This window comes from Chrysemys picta, chromosome 2 (genome assembly GCF_011386835.1).
Source record: "Chrysemys picta bellii isolate R12L10 chromosome 2, ASM1138683v2, whole genome shotgun sequence".
NCBI classification, from domain to species: Eukaryota; Metazoa; Chordata; order Testudines; family Emydidae; genus Chrysemys; species Chrysemys picta.
Window position 1 is genome coordinate 77734765 of NC_088792.1, and position 21098 is coordinate 77755862.

At 40.9% G+C, this 21098-nt stretch overlaps 1 protein-coding gene across 2 annotated transcripts in view; it reads right to left on the minus strand.

Annotated features, from left to right (window-relative positions):
- Positions 1-1212: 1212 nt before the first annotated feature.
- Positions 1213-21098, minus strand: part of OSBPL10 (oxysterol binding protein like 10) — a 188351-nt gene continuing 168465 nt past the window's right edge. For both annotated transcript variants that reach the window (XM_065583544.1, XM_065583543.1), the window contains 4 exons: positions 14208-14394; positions 11913-12095; positions 9310-9463; positions 1213-4064 (listed from right to left, as the gene is read on the minus strand). In XM_065583544.1, the coding sequence (XP_065439616.1) occupies positions 4020-4064; positions 9310-9463; positions 11913-12095; positions 14208-14394 (569 nt within the window). In that variant the 3' untranslated portion in view covers positions 1213-4019. The remainder of the gene's footprint in view (positions 4065-9309; positions 9464-11912; positions 12096-14207; positions 14395-21098) is intronic.

Sequence of the window (21098 nt, forward strand, 5' to 3'; positions counted from 1 at the left end):
TATGCAGGATTTTGGGGGGGGGGGGCACAGAATTCCCTCAGGAGTAAAGTCTTTAAACTATAAGTTATCAGAACATAAGTGGAATAGATCTTCCCACCAGATTTCTCCAGCTCATCTAGGTCACTCCTGCTTGTCCCTGTTGTTCATCCTACATAGACTTGAGTGAATATAGACTGTGATAGCATCAGTGCCACCCGCTGAGGTCTCAGAATTGTCTAAGAACAGAGCTCAAGACTAGATCTATATAACAAAAGCTCCAAAGGAAATATACATCAGAACCAAGCTTGTCTGTCTGAGGTATGTCCATCTTCAGCACCATAGCAATGAAGCCATGTGCTGGAAAGGGCAGCTGGCTGTGCAATATGTGCTGTTGAGTCATCTTTGCAGCCAGTTTCTTTTTCTGGTTCTCAGGCCAAGGTTATGGTGTGTGGATTTTCAACAGTGGAAGAATATTTCAAATCTAAACTGTCTTCAGTGAAACTGAAAAAAAAATTCATATTAGATTGTGTAAACTTCTTTCTCCTCTCCCCTCACATTTTTAATCATACAAAATTAGAGAGACTCTAAATGGTTTAGACCCAAATTTTAACTGTTGAATTCATATTTGTATTTGTTGGAGAAAACGCATCCACTGGTAATAGAAGGGCATGAATCCCATTATCCAGAGCTGCTGTTTGAATGTTATCTATAGGAACTCATCAAGTTTCACGGGAGGAGCAGGAATCGATCTTGGCAAGGATTTTTTTTACAGAAAGATACATTTAGTAATCTAACGAATGAATAAAAGTGATCTTCAGGAAGTTAGATAAACCTTGATAATATCCTTTCTAAGGGTTTCCCAGTTGATCAACATAAGGCATGTTACCACCCCAAAATTAATTAAGACTAATTGTTGGAGTCATTGCAAGAATCATCACCAGGGCTTCTCTGCACAGTTCACACCCCATCCTTACCTGCAGTTGGGTGGTGCTACCCCAGCCACTAGCTGCCACCTCTTCCCCCACATCTAGCAAGCCAGCTGTTTAAAATTAATTTAAAACAATGTTCCCTGTTCGATATCATGCATTCTCAGCAGAAACACAAGATTTCAATGGAAGCAGATCCCATATGCAATTGAATGTGGTAAAGAAATATTGTACATCTACAGACCTTTGAGCAAATGGTGCCATTTTAACTCAATATTTCAATGGAAAGCAACAGCATCCAAACCACTAACTGAAAGAATCATTTATTGACAGTGATGTCACTTTATGTAATTTTAATTCACATAAATTGTGAAAGGAAGGCTAATCAGAAGTGACTGCCAGAGTATTTTAAAATTTTAAACGATAAACTTACATTTTTTGGCTGAACAGTTCTACTTTAAGGAAGAAAAGATTGCATAGGTTCTACATGTGTGCATAAAAAAGGTAGATCTGAAACACGTTGAGAGTCACATTACATTTCAAAGTTTACACCAGCTACCCAAAAATTATTCACTTGCAGGTGCAAGACAGACATTGGAATAACCTACAGAATAAGGCTGGTTACTGCTTAATATTCAAAATCTTGTCCTATCATTATGTAATACATAGAATATATATTTTATTTAATCAGAAAAAATAAAGTGAAGACACTTCTTGAATTTATTTTTGAAATCTGTTTTTGATTCAGATATTTCAAACATGAGCACTGTGCTTGCCTCACGGGATTTATTTTAGAAAGCAGACAGTGGTAACGGCATCCGAGGGTTCTTCACAGCATTAAAATACAATCAAAAGTTTTATCGGAGCATAAATGGAATAGTCTCGCCATGCGGTAGCAAATAACCATGCAGAGAAGAAACCCTTAATAAATTAGAAGTCCAAAATTAGTTAAAATTCACCTTAAAATAAGAGCTACAGCATCTTCGTAGCATTGATAGTCATACCATGAATAAGGAAAGGTCCAGTCCTGCACTGCTAACAAACATTTGAGGTCTCTAATTCCTCTTTGTAATCAATGCATGGCCAAGTTCTTTGGTGTTTGAAAATTAAAGCTACAGTTTTGAGGGTGTACTCCAATTATGATCTGTTTAATTCTGCATTTTAGACTGTTCTTCATAATCCAATCGACGTTATAACTCGTTAATGTTTCCAGTTACTTACCAGACTAACCTCTTTAAAACAAGAGTGGCCCCAAGCAATATAAATGAGTTCCTGCAGACCACAAACTATATGAATTCTCCTGAAGTTACCTGTAAGTTCATCTCTTATCACAGGGGCATCATTTTGACATAATAATTACAGAAAAGCATCCACTATACCTAAAAATAAAGCTTTCCTTACAAACAATATTTCTGTACATTAAAACTGATCCTGTACAGTCTACATTTCTTTAAAATAGGTTTTAAAACATTTAAGAAAAAAACCTAGATTTTTATGTGCAGAGAAAAGTATGTACAGACAGATACAATGTGGCTTTAAGAGATGAAGGACACTACAAGCTATTTAATAGAGATCTGAAGCTCATTAGGTTGAAAGATCTATTGAAGGCCAATTCCAAGTTAACAAAGAATGGTGCATTCAATTACATATACACCTGAGTACTGTATAACTTTCTGACTTATCTAAGTAACCTTAATATCTACCAAAAATAACTAACATAAAATGCTAGTTTGAGCACATGAACAGATGAGCAATGCGTCAACTAAATATATTTGTCTAGTATCTACAAGCAGCTGTATTAAGAAAGCAGACAAAAGGCACAAAATTAGCCAGTACTACTGAAAGTTAGGCATTCATGCTACTGAAAGTTAGAAATATAATGGTGTTTATAAGGGTCACTGTAAAAGTAAATTAAGCACTGAGCAGAAGTCAGTTTACTATATTTTTGTCCATTACTGTACTTTCTCTTGAAGAATCGATACATCTCACTTAAACTGAAATGCAGCTAAGCGTTAACACACTGTATATTTTTAGAAGTTCACTTTCTTCATCTCTCAGTGGTTTACTTACAAAGTAAAGTCAAGCTATAGATTTTTACATTACAAAACAAATCACTGCCCCCAGTATTATTTTTTAATTTACTAAAGCCCTTATTTCACCATGAAGTAGTAGGTTAGCAAATAATGCCTGGTGTAAAAGTAGCATTTTCTGAGAAAATGTCACAAAGCAATCAGCAGGGCCTAAAAAAAAGAGAAGAACCAAAAATACAGGACTGCTTAAAGCTATAACACAAGACTGATGGGCTGTAAAGCAGGTTCACCCAATGACATCGGCATTCCCTAGCATAACCACTGCCAGTGGTGTTTCACAGAGAGATTCCCTTTCCCACGGTCAAGGGGCTGACAAATGGCCTTGCAAAATATTAAGCATCTCTTTGGAATACAAACAGAAAAAAAGGAGAACAATGGATTAGTACAAACAAGGTTCTTGCAATGGTATTGCTACTTTTTATAAGATGGCAAGAAATGCATGCTTATAAGTGAGTCACAAGGCCAGAAAACATGCTCTTAAATCAATATCCCAAATGTATCTTGCTTAGGTCACTTGAAGTGAGCCATTTGACCACCATTTAGACTCTGAATGACTGCCAATGACAAGTCACATTTTATAAGTGCAAAATGTTTTTGGCAAAGTGAAAAATACAAAACCTCAAACTGTACTAATAAAAAAGTATTCTTAATTGCCAACACAGGGCCTGATCCCACAAGCAGACAACACACCGAACTCTCATTGACTTCAATGGAAGTTCTGTGCACATAATGTTTAAAGGATCAGGACCTTAATCATTGTTAGTGCGTGTATAACGTGTTTATATATATATCAACACACAGTGTGTGTGTGTGTGTGTGTGTGTGTGTATATATACACACACAAAATGGCTGTTGAATAAACTTGAGCTTGTAGCTGTTTTGAGATTCATCAATCACAGTATATAGCTTCTTATTTGTATCTTGTTGTAACAAAGCTATTCAATGACACCTGAAGGTTATATACTGCATCATTTTAATGCCTCTAAGATGGGTTTGTTATGAGACAACAGTGCGTTCTGTCTTGTCAATGGGACTTCCAGAGGGGACTGAAGTATATCCAACCGTCACCCTGTAAGAAAATTAGGGAGATTTTACAAATTTTACCATTCAATTTTTAAAAAAAGATATACAACACACTACTAAAACAGATTCAATAGAAGCTAAAGGAATACTGTCAAGATATGGCTGTCTGAAAACCCTGTACCTACTACAATTACAAATAACACGTAAGACTGCTAAAACTAAATGGTTTTAGTGAAAGCCTTTTACACTTTATTTTGTACAACAGACAACACTGCGTGTGGAGAGTGAGTTTCACCCGTGTTGAAAAAGTCCTTACAACTATCAGCAGTGGAAGATAATAAAACCTTAAAAATTACTTGACAAGAATGTTTTAGAAAAAATTCTAAGTTGTGCTAGCTCAATGGTGCTCTTATCAAAAACTGGAATTTTCTTAGTTTTTCTATTTTTGAAAAACTTGACAGTGCCTATTTAAATATGAAGTTGTTTTGAAAACAAGTATTTTCTTTGCATTTTATCATATTCTGCATCTGCAAAAGGAAGAGAATATTTTTACCTCATTTCCATTCCATACAAAGAATTAATCAACGGTGCCAGGAGTATTACTAGACATGGTTCAAAAATATCTTGCTCAAACTTCCACAAAAATCGTAAAAGGGCCTGAATATATTAGATCATATCCTACCCTCAATCTGCAGAACAACTTCCACCACTGATAATGGGGGCTGTAAATGGGAACTACAAGAATAAGGATTACCATTTAGTCTATAGAGTCACATATTTCAATACACAATTATTTGTAATATGCTAGAGCTCGGGATTTCATTATCCAGACCCTTCTGGGTGTAGTTTCCTAACACTTAAAGCCTCTGGATCCAACTATCTAAAAAACCACTGAAGTAGTTTAGATGCATATTTTAAATTTTGTAAACAAAACACACTAAAAATGTCAGTAACAGATAAGATGAAAAAACAGATCAATGTAATATTTTCCTCCACTTCTTTAAAAGAAGCTAAACATTTCTTTGCAATTGTGGAAACCCAAACAGCCAGCTTGAGCTAGGGCATCAGAACAAGAAAATGAAGTGACCAATCTAGTTTCATCATCCAAGATGAATAGAGTAAACATCGCAGAATTGTTAAAAATATTTCCATGTAATAAACTTTCAATGGTATTAGTAACAGTGATTTTCTTCTCAATTGTCTGATTTTTGTCCTCCACTTTCCTTTTTAAAGTCACTGGAGCATCCAGACACTGCTGCTGACAGGGACAGTGAAATCCTAACACCCAGATCTAAAGGGCTTAACTGTTAATTCTTTCTTACTGTCCCCATCATGCAATGTACATGAATAATCCCATTGTGTCCAATGGTACTATTCACATAAGAATGTAAAAATGGCCATACTAGTCAAACCAGAAGTCCATCTAGCCCAATATCCTGTCTTCCGACAGTGGCTGGTGCTAGATACTTCAGAGGGAATGAACAGAATAGGGCAATTATTGAGTGATTCATCCCCTATCCTCCAATCCCATCTTCTGGAAGTCAGAGGTTTAGGAAAACCCAGTTCATGGAGTTCCGTCCCTTGACTAATAACTAGTACATCTTGACTAATAGCTATTGATGGACCTATCCTCCATTAATGTGTCTAATTTTTTTAAATCCAGTTATACTTTTGACCTTCAGAACATCCCCTGGCAATGAGTTCCACAAGTTGCCTGTGCGTTGTGTGAAGAAGTACTTCATTATGTTTGTTTTAAACCTGCTGCCCATTAATTTCATTCAGTGACCCCTGGTTCTTGTGTTACATGAAGAAGTAAAGAACACTTCTTTATTCACTTTCACCACACCATTCTTGATTTTACAGACTTCTAGCAAAAAGACAACTAAAGGGGGATATGATAAACTGAACAGTCTTTTTAATCTCTCTTCATATGGAAGCTGTTCCATACCCCCTAATAATTTTGTTGCCCTTCTCTGTACTTTTTCCAAATCTAAGTTATCTTTTCTGAGATGGGGCAACCAGAACTGCATGCAGTATTCAATATGTGGGCATACCATGGATTTATATAGTGGCATGATGATATTTGCTGTCTTATTTTCTATCACTTTCCTAATGGTTCCTAACACGGTCAGCTTTTTTGACTGCCACTGCACACTGAGTGGATGTTGTCAGAAAATTATCCCCAGTGACACCAATATCTCTTTCTGTAGTGGCAACAGCTAATCTAGACCCCATCATTTTGTATGTATAGTTGGGATTATGTTTTCCAATGTGCATTACTTTGCATTTATCAACACCGAATTTCATCTCAAATTTCATTTTGTTGCCCAGTCACCAGTTTTGTGAGATCCCTTTGTAATTCTTCGCAGTCAGTTTTGGACTTAACTATCTTGAGTAATTTTGTATCATCTGCAAACTTTACCACCTCACTGTTTATCCCATTTTCCAGATCATTTATGAAGATGCTGAACAGCACTGGTCCCAGTACAGATCCTTGGGGGACCCCACAATTTACCTCTCTCTACTGTGAAAACTGACCATTTATTCCTATCCTTTGTTTCCTAACTTTTAACCAGTTACTGATCCATGAGAGGACCTTCCCTCTTATCCCATAACTGCTTACTTTGCTTAAGAGCCTTTGGAGAGGGATCTTGTCAAAGGCTTTCTGAAAGTCCAAGTACACTGTATCCACTGGGCCACCCTTGTCCACATCTTGTTGACACCCACAAAGAATTCTAATCGATTGGTGAGGCATGATTTCCTTTTACAAAAGCCCTGCTGACTCTTCCCCAACTTATTATGTTCATGTATGTAACTGATCATTCTGTTCTTTACTATAATTTCAACCAATTTGTCTGGTACTGAAGTTAGGCTTACTGGCCTGTTATTGCCAGAATCATCTCTGGAGCCTTTTTTAAAAATCAGCGTTATAAATTAACTATCAGCCAATCATCTGGTACAGAGGCTGATTTAAGTGATAGATTACATATCACTGTTAGTAATTGTGCAATTTCATATTTGAGTTCCTTCAGAACTCTTGGGTGAAAACCATCTGGTCCTGGTGACTTATTACTGTTTAATTTATCAATTTGTTCCAATTGACACCTCAATCTGGGGGCAGTTCCTCAGATTTCTCACCTAAAAAGAATGGCTCAGGTTTGGGAATCTCTCCCCACCCTACATCCTCTGCAGTGAAAACCGATGCAAATAATTCATTTAGCTTCTCCACAATGACCTTATCTTCCTTGAATGCTCCTTTAGCACTTCAATCGTCCAATGGCCCCACTGATTGTTTGGGAGGCTTCCTGCTTCTGATGTACATTAAAAATATGTTGCTGTTTGTTTGTATGACTTTTATTAGTTGCTCTTCAAATTCTTTTCTGCCCTGCTTAATTATACTTTTATACTTGACTTGCCAGAGTTTATGATCCTGTCTATTTTTCTCAGTAGGATTTGACCTCCAATTTTTAAAGCATGTCTTTTTGTCTCAAAACTGCCTCTTTCACTCTGTTTAGCAATGGTGGCGTGCGTTTTTTTTTTTTTTTGGTCCTCTTACTAGTTTTTTTTCTTTATTTGGGGGACAGAGTCATCCATCTGCTGTCCAGAGTAGGAATCCCAAGAAGTGTGCTGCTTGCCTAGAGCTAGAATTGCCACTGAGACTCATCAAGGCCTCGGACTGCTACCCCTTCCTACTTATCCATGTGGGCACCAACGATACTGCCTAGAATGACCTTGAGTGGATCCCTACAGACTACATGGCTCTGGGAAGAAGGATAAAAGAGTTTGGGGCACAAGTGGTGTTCTCATCCATTCTCCCTGTTGAATGAAAACGCCTGGGTAGAGACTGTGTGGCTACTCAGGTGGTGTTGGCGAGAGGGCTTTGGCTTCTTCAACAAAGAGCTGATGTTCCAGGAAAGAGGATTACTGTGCTGGGATGGCTCCATCATCAACTACTGGGAAGAGCATCTCAAGACATCATCTGGCTAACCTGAGCTTTAATCTAGGTCCTAGTTACCATAGACTCTTCCATAAAGGGGAAGGGATGCAGATTGGGATAAGTAAAGAACATGTCAGAGATCTTTTAACCAACTTGAATGAATTCAAATCAGCGGGGCCACATGCTATTCACCTCAGGTTACTGAAGAAATTAGCTGAAGAAATCTCAGAGCCACTAGCAATAATATTTACAAACTCATGTGAGACAGGAGAGGTGACAGGAGAAGTGCCCATCTTTAAAAGGGGGGGGAAAGGAGATGACGAGGTACTATAGACCAGTCAGCCGGACTTCAATACCTGGGAAGCTACTAGAGCAATGTAAAAAACATTCAGTTTGCAAATACCTGGAGGATGAAGGGGTAATTGCTAGCAGCCAACATGGATTTATCAAGAAGAAATCATGCCAAACCAGTTTGATTTCTTTCTTTGATAGGGTAACGGATTTGGTGGATAGGGGGAATGTGGTGGACTTCAGCAAGGCTTCTGACACAGTCCCACATGACAATCTGATAAGTAAGCTGGAGAAATGTGGACTTGACAGAACTACCATTAAGTGAATACATAATTGGTTAAACAACCACAAACAAAAAGTAGCTATTAATGGAATGATGTCAGATTGAAGGAAGGTCTCAAGTGGGGTCTAACTGATCACCATATTTGGGGTCGGAAAGGAATTTTCCCCCTAGGTAAGATTGGCAGAGAGCCCGGGGGTCGGGGGGGGGGGGCAGCATGGGGCATGAGTCACTTGCAGGTTTAAACTAGGGTAAATTGTGGATTCTCTGTAACTTGAAGTCTTTAAATCATGATTTGAAGACTTCAGTAATTCAGCCAGCTGTTAGGGGTCTATCACAGGAGTGGGGGGTGGGGTTCTGTGACCTGCAATGTGCTAGAGGTCAAACAAGATAATCATGATGGTCCTTTCTGACCTTAAAGTCTTTGAGCCATTGCTGAGCATCAAGCTTTTTATTTTTAAATGGTCAAAAATATGGATTTAGATGTCTAATCATAGAGACCAAATTTATAAAAATTCAGGCATAAATACATTTAACCGAAGGCAGGTAAAAGACAGCTTAAAAAGGAGAACAAGTTTTACAAAATCTAAAATAAATGTCTGATGATTGTTTTTTAGGAGTCAAAGTTTGGAAAGATCAGAGAGATTTAGTCACAATCACAAGGATACAAATCAAAAGCTGATTTTAATTGTTTGCACACACACACTCCTCACTGTACTGTGGAACTCCATTACATTCCTATCTTAAAGGAACAAAGAAATGCTTTGGTGTGATTCACATTACCTCGTTGGTAAAATATTTTGGTTTCCAGGGTGTATTAATAGCCACACGTTGCCTCTCCTCTGCTCGCTGCCTTTCCTCCAGGCGGTGCTTGTGCTCCGTTGCTGCATCGATATTGCCGTCTTTCAGGGAGTTGGTGACATGTTGCCAAAGATGCCTGAGTGATTGATCACAGATAAACACAGACAAAATAGAATGAGAACTCCTCAGCAACAGTACAGTGCCTTGTAAAGAGAAATATACAATTGCAGGATAAACTTGCCAATTCTTTTTCATATAATGATGGTGTGTTCATCACATCAGACGTCAAGAATTATAACATTCAAAAACCAGGCGGAGAACACTTCAACCTCCCTGGTCACTCAATTACAGACCTCAAAGTCGCAATACTCCAACAAAAAAACTTCAAAAACAGTCTCCAATGAGAAACTGCAGAATTGGAATTAATTTGCAAACTGGACGCCATTAAATTAGGCTTGAATAAAGACTGGGAGTGGATGGGTCATTACACAAAGTAAAACTATTTCCCCATGCTAATTTTTTCCCCTACTGTTACTCACACCTTCTTGTCAACTGTTGGAAATGGGCCATCCTGATTATCACTACAAAAGTTCTTTTTCCTCCTGCTCATAATTGCTCACCTTAATTGATTACTCTCATTACAGTTGGTATGGCAACACTCATTTTTTCATGTTCTCTGTGTGTGTATATATAGCTTCCTACTGTATTTTCCACTACATGCATCCGATGAAGTAGGCTGTAGCCCGCGAAAGCTTATGCTCAAATAAATTTGTTAGTCTCTAAGGTGCCACAAGTACTCCTCGTTCTTTTTGTTCATTATCTGGCACTCTACTTGTACCATCTCAAACAGACTTTGAACTACACCTCTACCCTGATATAATGCTGTCCTCAGGAGCCAAAAAATCTTACCACGTTATAGGTGAAGCCGCGTTATATTGAACTTACTTTGATCCGCCAGAGCATGCAGCTCTGGCCCCCCGGAGCTCTGCTTTACCACCTTATATCCGAATTCATGTTATATTGGGTCGCGTTACATTGGGGTAGAGGTGTATCAATTTTTTAATCCTTTTCATTGTATTTTAAAGGGCACTTAACTACTTTTACTGCAGTCATGGTTTAACGTATATTGTTTATAATATTTTAAAGCTCAAAAATACATGTATTTTCCTCCTATTTAGCAAGTGTGAATTCTCTCACCCCATCGTATTAAACTATGGAGCTGATTTTCAAATGTGTTCAGCACTCAATATCTGGCTACTTCATTTAGGTGCCTGACTGGGAGCTGTTGGGTGCTCAGCTCTTGAAACTTTGGCCCCACATATTCAAATCAACATGACAATTTTTGAGAACTGCTTTGTGTCCAGAGCTGTGTGTAGTTCATTAATGAAGATATCGTGCAGAGTTTGACCTGTGCGCTGGTTGGCAGAGGAAGCTCACCGAAGCTCACCACAGTTCTTTTGCATCTGTTACTTTAAAAAGCTTCTACTTCTGAACTTAGGAAGATAAGATATCAAGGACAGTCCCTACCAGATTACAATAATGTTCAGTTTAGAACCAAATTTGGTCCTTATCTGTTTGACAGTATGCATATGAACGAACCGTGTGTCTGGCCAGCACAGAACCCAAATTCAGAGTGCAAATAGTAACGTTGTGCAACGTGTAGCAATATGGACCAAAAGTTATCAGAACACTTAAGTTCTTCTGCTTCAGAGCATAACTTTTGTAATGTGTAATTTTTAGTGGTGTTTAAGTGAGCCATTATTTAAAATTTATTAAATTGTGACTATTCAGACAGGGACTGAGTATTTACAGTCCATCTGCTAGTGTTAAAAATAAAACAGATGCACACTGGAACTGCTGGCTTCCTCATTCACACTCATGTTTTTCTGGCTGGGATACAGCAAAAAAAAAAAATGCATTTATGAGAGAGGGAGCATGTCCATTAGCTAGAACCAAGTGCACCCATTTGTAAAATGGATAGAATGTATTCATTCACTACAAGGTGAAGCTTCATTCATTCGTGCTCTTTAAGACTCTCTCAAATGGCAATTAACAGGTGCGACATTATAATTGAATAAAATATTGGTCTTCTAGTGACAAATACATAGACAAATATTTACAGTAAATTCTAACACAAGTTCTCTGATATAGTGCATCAAAAAGTCAGGTAAAAGGTGTGGATGCATGACAATTTTTTAAAGTATTTTTATGTTGTGTACAGTCAATAGTTCTAATATATAGCTGTGAGAAATAGACATGAAATTGAATATGTAGAAATGACAATTCAGCAACTACTCACAATGAAGCAGACATAGAAATTGCATTGATTACCTTTCATTTTTAAACTTTATGAAATCCGCACTAGCATTTTTCATTTAATAACTGAACAGCAGTTATATTGCAGTTTATGTATCAAAAGTAGCTCTGAAAAATCTGTGTATGCAGCTTTCCCTACTCTCTGCCTATAAGAATTTATACTACCCAAAACAAGAGCTTTACTGAATCACACATGAATATACAAAGGTTGCTTCCATATTAAGTTTTTGTCCAAGCTTCATAAACGGTTATGATGTCCATAACCTCACCTTGATTCAAATGGACCTTGTTTTGCTATTGGTCTAATCTTTTTTCGGATAACGGGCAGTTTGGTGGTGTCAATCACTTTGGTTTCTCCATTGCTGTATGTAAATTCCAGTGTGCCATTCCATTCTCCTTGTGCCTTACACACGATGGTATTGGTGGGATTGTGTTTCACTTCTGCTGTAACCCTAATTCCAATATAACAAAAGCCACAATAAAATATACAGTTTATCTTAGTGCCACCATATTAAAAGGACTATAATCCACTAAATTCAAACCGGAACAGGTGCACACAAGAGCTACTAGGATGATCTGAGGAATGGAAGAACTACCTTATGAGAGGCAACTCAAAGAGCTTGGCTTGTTTAACCTAACCAAAGAAGCTGAGGGGAGATATGATTGCTCTCTATAAATACATCAGTAGAAGAAATACCAGGGAGGGAGAGGAATTATTTAAGTTCAGCACCAATGTGGACACAAGAACAAATAGATATAAACCAGCCATCAACAAGTTTGGGCTTGAAATTAGGCAAAGGTTTCTAACCATCAGAGGAGTGAAGTCCTCGAACAGTCTTCCAAGGGGAGCAGTGGGAGCAAAACGTCTAACTAGCTTCAAGACTGAGCTTGATAAGTTTATGGAGGGGATGGCATGATGAGACTGTCTACAATGGCATGTAGCTGATCTGCGACTGGTAGCAGCAAATATCTCCAATGGCCGGTGATGGGACACTAGATGGGGAGGGCTCTGAGTTACTACAGAGAATTCTTTCCCAGGTGTCTGGCTGGTGGGTCTTGCCCATGCTCAGGGTCTAACTGATCGTCATATGTGGAGTCTGGAAGGAATTTTCCCCTGGGTCAGATTAGCAGAAACGCTGAGGGGTTTTCGTCTTCCTCTGCAGCATGGGTTACTTGCAGGTTTAAACTAGTGCAAATGATGAATTCTCTGTAACTTGAAGTCTTTAAACCAGGGATGGGCAAACTTTTTGGCCCGAGGGCCACATCGGGGAATAGAAATTGTATGGTGGGCCATGAATGCTCACAAAATTGGGGTTGGGGTGCGGGAGGGGATGAGGGCTCTGGTTGGGGGGTGTGGACTCTAAGGTGGGGCTGGGGATGAAGGATTTGGGGTGTAGGAGGGTACTCCCGGCTGGGATCGAGGTGTTTGGAGGGTGGGAGGGGGATCAGGGCTGGGGCAGGAGGTTGGGGCTTGGGGACAGGCTCAGGGGTGCAGACTCCAAGTGGCACTTACCTCAAGCGGCTCCCAGAAGCAGCAGCATGTCCCTTCTCTGGCTCCTATGCAGAGGCACGGCCAGGTGGCTCTGCACACTACCCAATCTGCAGGCACTGCCCCTGCAACTCCCATTGGAATGCTGGAGGGGGCCATTGCGGGACCATGCTGTGGCTTCCGGGAGCCACGGGGAGCAGCCCCCGACCCTGTACCCCAGCTGGAGTGGGGCAAGCCCCAGACCCCACTCCCCAACGGGAGTTCACGGGCCAGCTTAAAACGGCTCATGGGCTGGATCCGTCCCAGGGGCCGTAGTTTGATTTGAAGACTTCTGTAATAGACCCGTAACCTCTGGCTGAGTTATTGGAGTGGGTGGGTAAGGTTCTGGGCCTTGCAATGTGCAGGAGGAGATCGGAGTAGATGATCATGATGGTCGCTTCTGACTTTAAAGTCTATGAGTCTGAGTGTCCAAGCAATTTTAAAAATCAACTGCAAACAGATATGTTTAAATTACAAACAGAAATCTGACTTTGCTGCATCAAAGAGAGCAAGTGCAGACTGTGTGGTAGATCTGTGCTGAGATATTCCAGCCATAGATCTTCTAGCATAGCTGTGGCTTGAGTTAAAAATACACATCTGTCTGGGTTTTCAGCGCTAACTCAGAATTTGTTTGCTATAGTGGACTGAAGAGAGACACTTAACATTGTGTTAAAAATACATCCAGATATTAAAGCTCAAAATCTGACACCCCAGAACCTTAACATTGTTACATACTGATGTGAAAGGTCCCAGATTCAAAGTATCTATATTTTGTTTTTTTTTCAAACCTACAAATCACATTTTAAACCATTTTTTTTAAATGGAAAAGCTGTAATGAAGTGCTGGCAGATGCAAGAAGGTTTTGTTTTATTTTTTAAAACATTTTATAAATTCAATTTGGCTTTTGCCTATTAATTACACACAAACACACCCACACAATTTTACAGTAATAAATACAGAAAACTGAAAAAGTTTTCAAGTACACTCTAACATACAGTACAAAAGGAAGCAACCCAATAGACAGCAGTTTCAATACCTGTGAACTTTTCCTCCATAGAAAGGCTTGGTGTGGAATGTGACAGTAGCAGAATAGCCAGTCTTGGCACAGTTAATACTGATTTTCCCTCCAAGCTCCACCCATGGAATGGTAAGTATAGAACGTGCATAGGCACTAGGCAGAGTGAACACATATTCTTCCTCATGTTCCATTAAGTAAAGAACACCTAGGAGAGAAAGGTTGGAAAGTGAAATGATACTAGTGTACTGATGAGAACATGCAGCCACTGGCCAATTTCTACCAGCAAACGGTAATTCACACAGTCAGAGTAATAGGAGACCCTCATCATGAAGTCAGAGCGCCTCTACCAGTAAGCCTCCCTCAGAAGAAATCTGCTCAAACATAAAAAGGTATGGCTTCAGTTCTGAATGTTAACCAAGTGATACTTCAAAATGATACAGGATAATTGTATTTGCTGATAACATAGGTTATCAATAAAACATAAGTACAAACTGATAAGACCAAGGGGAAAAAAAATCTCAAGAGCCAACTCAGTAAGTCTGAACACTTTGTAGCTCCCTCTATCCCCATTAAAAAAAAAAAGCTCTTTTGGGAGAAAGAGCCCTAAGAAGAGTGGTCCAGGGAAGGAAGTCCCCTAGAACTTTGCTCTCTCAATATAACAGACTTTCTCCCATGCATTCTTTCTAGGCCCCGCATCCAGTAATAGAATGCACGCCAGCCCACTTACGGAACACATTCACCCCTGCCACTCCTCTCAACTCTGCTCTCCCCTTTGATTTGATTCTTTTCTATATGGGGTCTTATGCTGCCCACATTGCTGTAGTATTTGAATGCCTTCCAGGAGGACATTAAATGACGTAACCAAACATCTACCACATGGGGTTCATTCTTTCTCTCAACCTCTCCCCAGGAGAAGCCTGTGTGCAATGCAGTGCCCTTCTGTTCTCCTTGGGAACCTACCTGCTGCCGCCACCTGATCCCACCCCGCTGCACTAGTTTGCTCTTCTCTTTGCTGCATGTGTGACTTGTCTGTGGCAGCTGGAGCAGCACTTTGAATCCATCTGGGTCCAGTGAGAGGCCAGCAGCAGCAGGGTGCAGGAATCTTCACAACTAGCTAAGGAAGCTGGCTGCTGCTCCCTGCCTGGTCAGAGGATCTCTGTGTCTGAGGCTTGGTTCACACTACCCACCCCTGCTGACCTAGCACCCGGTGTAGAGCGCGCTATGTTGACAGGAGGGCTTCTCTCACCAACACAGATACCGCCTCTTGGGGGGGAGAGAGGGGAGTATCTATGCTGACAGGAGAAATTCTCCCAGCAGCATAGGTAGCATCTTCACTAAGCGCTGCAGCTGCACCACTGTTAGTGTAGACAAGCCCCGAGCCTCTACCACCACAATGAGTGGTTCTGTCCCATCATAACTGTGGGTGGGTTTTCAAAACAAAGGACATTTGTAAAGTACAGCAAATAGGAAAGTGAACAATACAAATATATGCTGCATACACTGCACATGAATTCTGCAACACCAAATAGCCTTGGTCCAACAGGAGATATTGTCTCACCAAATACCCTTACATTTCCTAAGCTGAACTGCTCAGTCATCAAAAATAAAGTTAGTACTATCGACTTTGATTTTAATGTGTCTTATTTTTCATTTTAATAGCTTCCTAGGAGCCAAAATGGTGGCTTTGGGGGGAAAAAAATTCTTTTCAACAGAGATTTAAAAAAATAACCCACCACACCACTACATACTTAGAATTCAGAGGATCTTTGACCATCAGATATACCGCTACCTCGATATAACGCCACCCGATACATCCGAATTCGTGTTATAACGCGGTAAAGCAGTGCTTCGGGGGGGCAGGGCTGCGCGCTCCGGCGGATCAAAGCAAGTTCAATATAACGCTATTTCACCTATAATGTGGTAAGATTTTTTGGCTCCCGAGGACAGCATTATATCGAGGTATAGGTGTAACAGTTTTAATGCAAATTGGATGTAAAAACCTTTACAATATCTGTTTAGCTATAGAACTGTATTAGTATGAGCCATTTTCCTCGCAGTACTGGGGAAAGTTCACAACATAAAAATAAGTTAGTATTTCATTTTTGCCAATATAAAAATATATTCTCAGTACAGGATATAAAGACAAACCTAAACGATTCAGAGTTTAAAAGAAGGAGTTCTGCTATAGCATTATTTAAAACGTGGTACTCCAACCCATTGGACTAGGTAGAATAAGGAGCTTAGTCACTTCAAGACTGGACGTGTTCCCAGAGGCATGTAAATGTCTTTAGCAAACCATCATTGCTTTCTGCAGCTGCTCTTGTTCCTTCTGTACACTCAACTTGCCAATAATGAAACGGCCAACACCTCTATTCCCCAAGTGAGTTTGACACAAATGACCTGGAAGATGTATGGAAGGTGGGACAATGCAACAGAACAAGCACAGGAGAGTGATGGAGTAAACTATTTTTAACCCTTTGCATTGGATGGTCAAAAGTTTCCACTTTGCATGCTGCAATCTCAGCACCACCATGAATAAATACTGACAGTGTGGAAAGTAAGAATGAAGACACGCTTAACAAGCAAGCTGTGTGTGTAGCTTTTTGGGTGGGTGGGGGGGGTGAGAAAGGGGAGAAGTGCTGTTTTTTTGGCTAAGCCTCATTGGGTATGTCTACACAGCAAAGAAAAACTTGCAGCTGTATGTGCCAGTTGGCGCGGGCTGTGGGGATTTTTCATTGCTATGTAGACTTCAGGGCTTGGGCTGGACCCCCCAGGCTCTAGGACCCCGCAGGGTGGGAGGGTCCCAGAGCTCGGCCGCCAGCCCAAGCCTGGAAGTCTACGCAGCAATAGAACAGCCCTGTAGCCTGAGCCCCACGAGCCTGAGTTGGCTGGCATGGGCCAGCAGCCGGTTTTTCTTTGCGGTGTCGACATACCCATTGTTTGTGTGTGCAGGAACACCCCATTCCAAAACGCTACAACAAAGCTGAAGTACATACTTTGCTTAGAACGATTACAGGAAAGTTTACATGGGAAGAAATCACCATCATCACCACACTGAAAATGTGCCAGGTAATCGCTGTTGGCATTCCTGTACCTCCTATTAGTGACGGCCTTATTGCTGAAGAATTACATGCCTAAGCTGCAGCATCAACGCAAACCAATGTACGACCAATAAATCAGCATTAAAGCGAAGAGGACTTTCATATTAGCTTAACCAACAAAAAAAGCAGCTTAAATTTTACAGACATTAGCATCATTGTAATTTTTAAGCCATACTTAACGTATCTTCCATAATTTTCTCTGACTACTTGTAAAACTCCAGGCTGGCTTCCCATTTCATCAGATTCTGCTTAATTGGAGAAACTGTTTCAGGGTAAAGCAATGAAAGGTATTTTATTAGATGGAGCCTCACATACAACAGGTGATAGTGCCTCAGTTATTTTCTGTCCCAATAAGAGTCCAAACATTGGCAATTTAGGCCCAGGTCCTCAACGGTATTTAAGTGTCTAACTTCCATTGGAATCAGACACCTAAAAACCTTTGAGGATCTGGGCCTTAGTCTCTCTCTCTCTTCCCTCCTCGTACAGGCAAGTAGCTTTATTTACAAACACTTTTTTTGCCCATTTAAGTTTGAGCCCAACCCCACCAACTGGCAAAGATTTTCACAGTGTGTACAACAGTCCTGAAGTCCTGCCCCAAAGTTTGACACTAATTAGTTATTGCAGGGACACACCTGAGCACTCTGCAGTGGCTATTTTAAAATAAAAAAATACTTTCACTGATGCATTGTGAAAGATATCTTCCTTCAGCCCCTTTTCACACCACCCAAGAGAGCGTTTTAAAATTATAAGGTTGCAAACAAATAAGGACCTACCTACTAATCTTTTTGGGATACATCCCTCGAAACACTCTGTATTAATGCAGAAGGAGAAGTGGTCTGAGCTCCCAATTTAAGGGTAAAATGCGATGTTTCAGTAAGGAGACGATCAATCAGAAATGCCTGTTCTATAATTCCCTTGCACAATCACATGCATTTCACAGTTCATCCATTCTGCAAAGGGCCTCTCCCTATTTGGACTTTCAGTCTGCTGTGCTGAGCACAAGTACAGTCTTCTTCAGGATTATTAGCTTACAGTTCTGCTTCAAGTCTATCTCCTGCATTGTAGACTAATTTCAGTCCTTAAGAATTTACACTAACAATTTTTAGTACCACCCATTGGTGACACTCTCCATAATGGTATCTGTGACGGGTTGGATCACAGAAACCCCCTTGGGAGCTGCCACCCAATATACCAAGACTACCCCTGCTCCTGTTTTCCCTGCCAGCTCAGGACTCCAGCACCCTGTCTTGCTGAGCCAGACACTCCGTCTGCCCCAACACAGACCCAGGGTCTGAATTACCTGCCCCAAAGCTGCAAGTTTACACGAAAACAGCTCACAGAAGTGTGCTTGTCTATAGCACTCAGATGCCCAGCTCCCAATGGGGTCTAAACCCAAATAAATCCGTTTTACCCTGTATAAAGCTTATGCAGAGCAAACTCATAAATTGTTGGCCCTCTATAACACTGATAGAGAGATATGCACAGCTGTTTGCTCCCTCAGGTATTAATACATACTCTGAGTAAATTACTAAATAAAAAGTGATTTTATTAAATACAGACAGTAGGATTTAAGTGGTTCCAAGTAGTAACAGACAGAACAAAGTAAGTCACCAAGTAAAATAAAATAAAATGCGCAAATCTATGTCTAATCAAACTAAATACAGATAAGTTCTTCACCAGTTACAGAATGCTCCCTTTTACAGGCTAATCTCCTTTTAGTCTGGGTCCAGCAATCACTCACACTCCCTGTAGTTACTGTCCTTTGTTCCAGTTTTCTTCAAGTATCCTGGGGGGGGGGGGGGGGGGCGCGCGGGTGGAGAGTAGGATTACCATACATCTGGATTTTCCCGGACACGTCCGGCTTTTTGGGCCTCAAATCCCCGTCCAGGAGGAAATCCCAAAAAGCCGGACACGTCCGGGAAAATAGGGAGGGAGTGCCCGGCGGTGCTCAGCCGGGGCCGGGGCCGGGCGGTGCTCAACTGGGGGCGGGGGCCGGCGGTGCTCGGCCAACGGCTGGCCCGGGGCCGGCAGTGCTCGGCCGGGGGCCAGCGCCCCAGGGCCCGAGCCGAGCCGGGCAGGAGATGCTGGGGCCAGAGCCTCTTGGCCTGGGCCGGCCGGCCGCCAGAGGGAGCCGCTCGGCCGGACTGGGCCGCCCCAGCCCCAGCTTACCTGCTGCCTCCCTGTTTCAGGCTTCCCACGAACATTTGATTCGCGGGAAGCACGGGGCGCAGCGTTCAGGGGAGGGGGCAGAGTTGGGGTGGGGACTTTGGGGAAGGGGCGGGGAAGGGGCGGAGTTGGGGCAGGTCCGGGTCCCCGTGGAGTGTCCTCCTTTTTTAAAAATTAAAATATGGTAACCCTAGTGGAGAGTTCCTTCTTTAGCCAGCTGAAGACAAAATGGAGGGGTCTCCCACAGGTTTAAATAGACTTTCTCTTGTGGGTGGAGACCCCCCTCCTCCCTCCTATGCAAAGTCCAGCTCCAAGATGGAGTTTTGGAGTCACCTGGGCAAGTCACATGTCCCTGCACAACTCAGTCTTTACAGGCCGAAGCCATTGTCCACGTGGTATCTTGTATGTCTCCAGGAAGACTTCTTATGTGGATTGGAGCATTCCAAGATGCATTGTTCCCCAAGTGTTTCCTGATCAGGTACTTAACCTTGCAAATTCCTTCCTAAAGAAACTGATCAACTGCCTCCCAAAGCTTACTTAGAAACCAAGCAAGTATACAGCCCATATTCTTAACCTCAAGTAGAAAATGATATATGTGTACAGATAGGATGAATAGATATAGTAGACCATAACCTTTACGGAGGTATATTACATGGCACAGGCAGCACTAAACACATTCCATTTATGTTGTACATACATTTATAAGCACCCCCCCCATAAAGCCTTATGCAGTACACTGTCACAGTATCCATGCTAGAAAGCAACATCAGTGAAGAGCTAGAATTTAAAATATTGTATAAGACTAGCAATTTCATGAGCAGAGAATAACTAGCTTTCTGCATATCATTTTAGTCTGTCACTTCTTAATGCAGCTACTTCAGTCTGACACTGGCTAATAAAAGCAAAATAAATGAGTATCGGGGAAGAAGAAGGGGAGGGATTTATTAGTCTCAGAAGTATTAATGCAGCTGATAAAGGTAGCCCACGGCTTTGCTTTCTGTTCCCTTTTTTAAAACAAGTGGAAGCTACAATTATGAATACAAATAAATAAGAAGTTTGGGAAAAACAAACCTGAAGCCATTTATAAGAACAGTTCTCAGACACACTATCCATGGAATCTAAGGGTAACATTTTCAAAAGCGACTAAGGCTCTTTTGAAAATTTTACCCTAAATCTCCTATGCATTTATCCCAGTAGGGAATCGTAGCACATATCACAAAAGAAGAAATGCAAACTCAATAGCATTAAACTGATGAAGGTCAATTTCTTTTCTAAGAACACGATCTACTACAGGTTGGCTCTCCAGTCTTCATCAGTGCAGTTGTTCCATTGGCAGGACTGTGACATGGGAATAAAAATACACAATACTGATGGTTCACTGCTTCCTGAGAATGGTTCCACAATTTCAGTCTGAACTGTTGCAGTTTCCTCTTGCATAGGCTGGTCTCTGGGGTTAGCCTTATACAGAAAGCCAGGAGACCCAGCAGTTTGATGCAAACTCTGATCAGAGGATGAATGTAACGCATCCTGACTGCCCTCTTTTCCATAGCGAAGATTTTAACTATGGTACTGTCAATGTAAATTTTTAGAGGAGTGATTGTCTAGGGACAGTTTTCTTTAGGGAGATGATAAAATTGTTAGT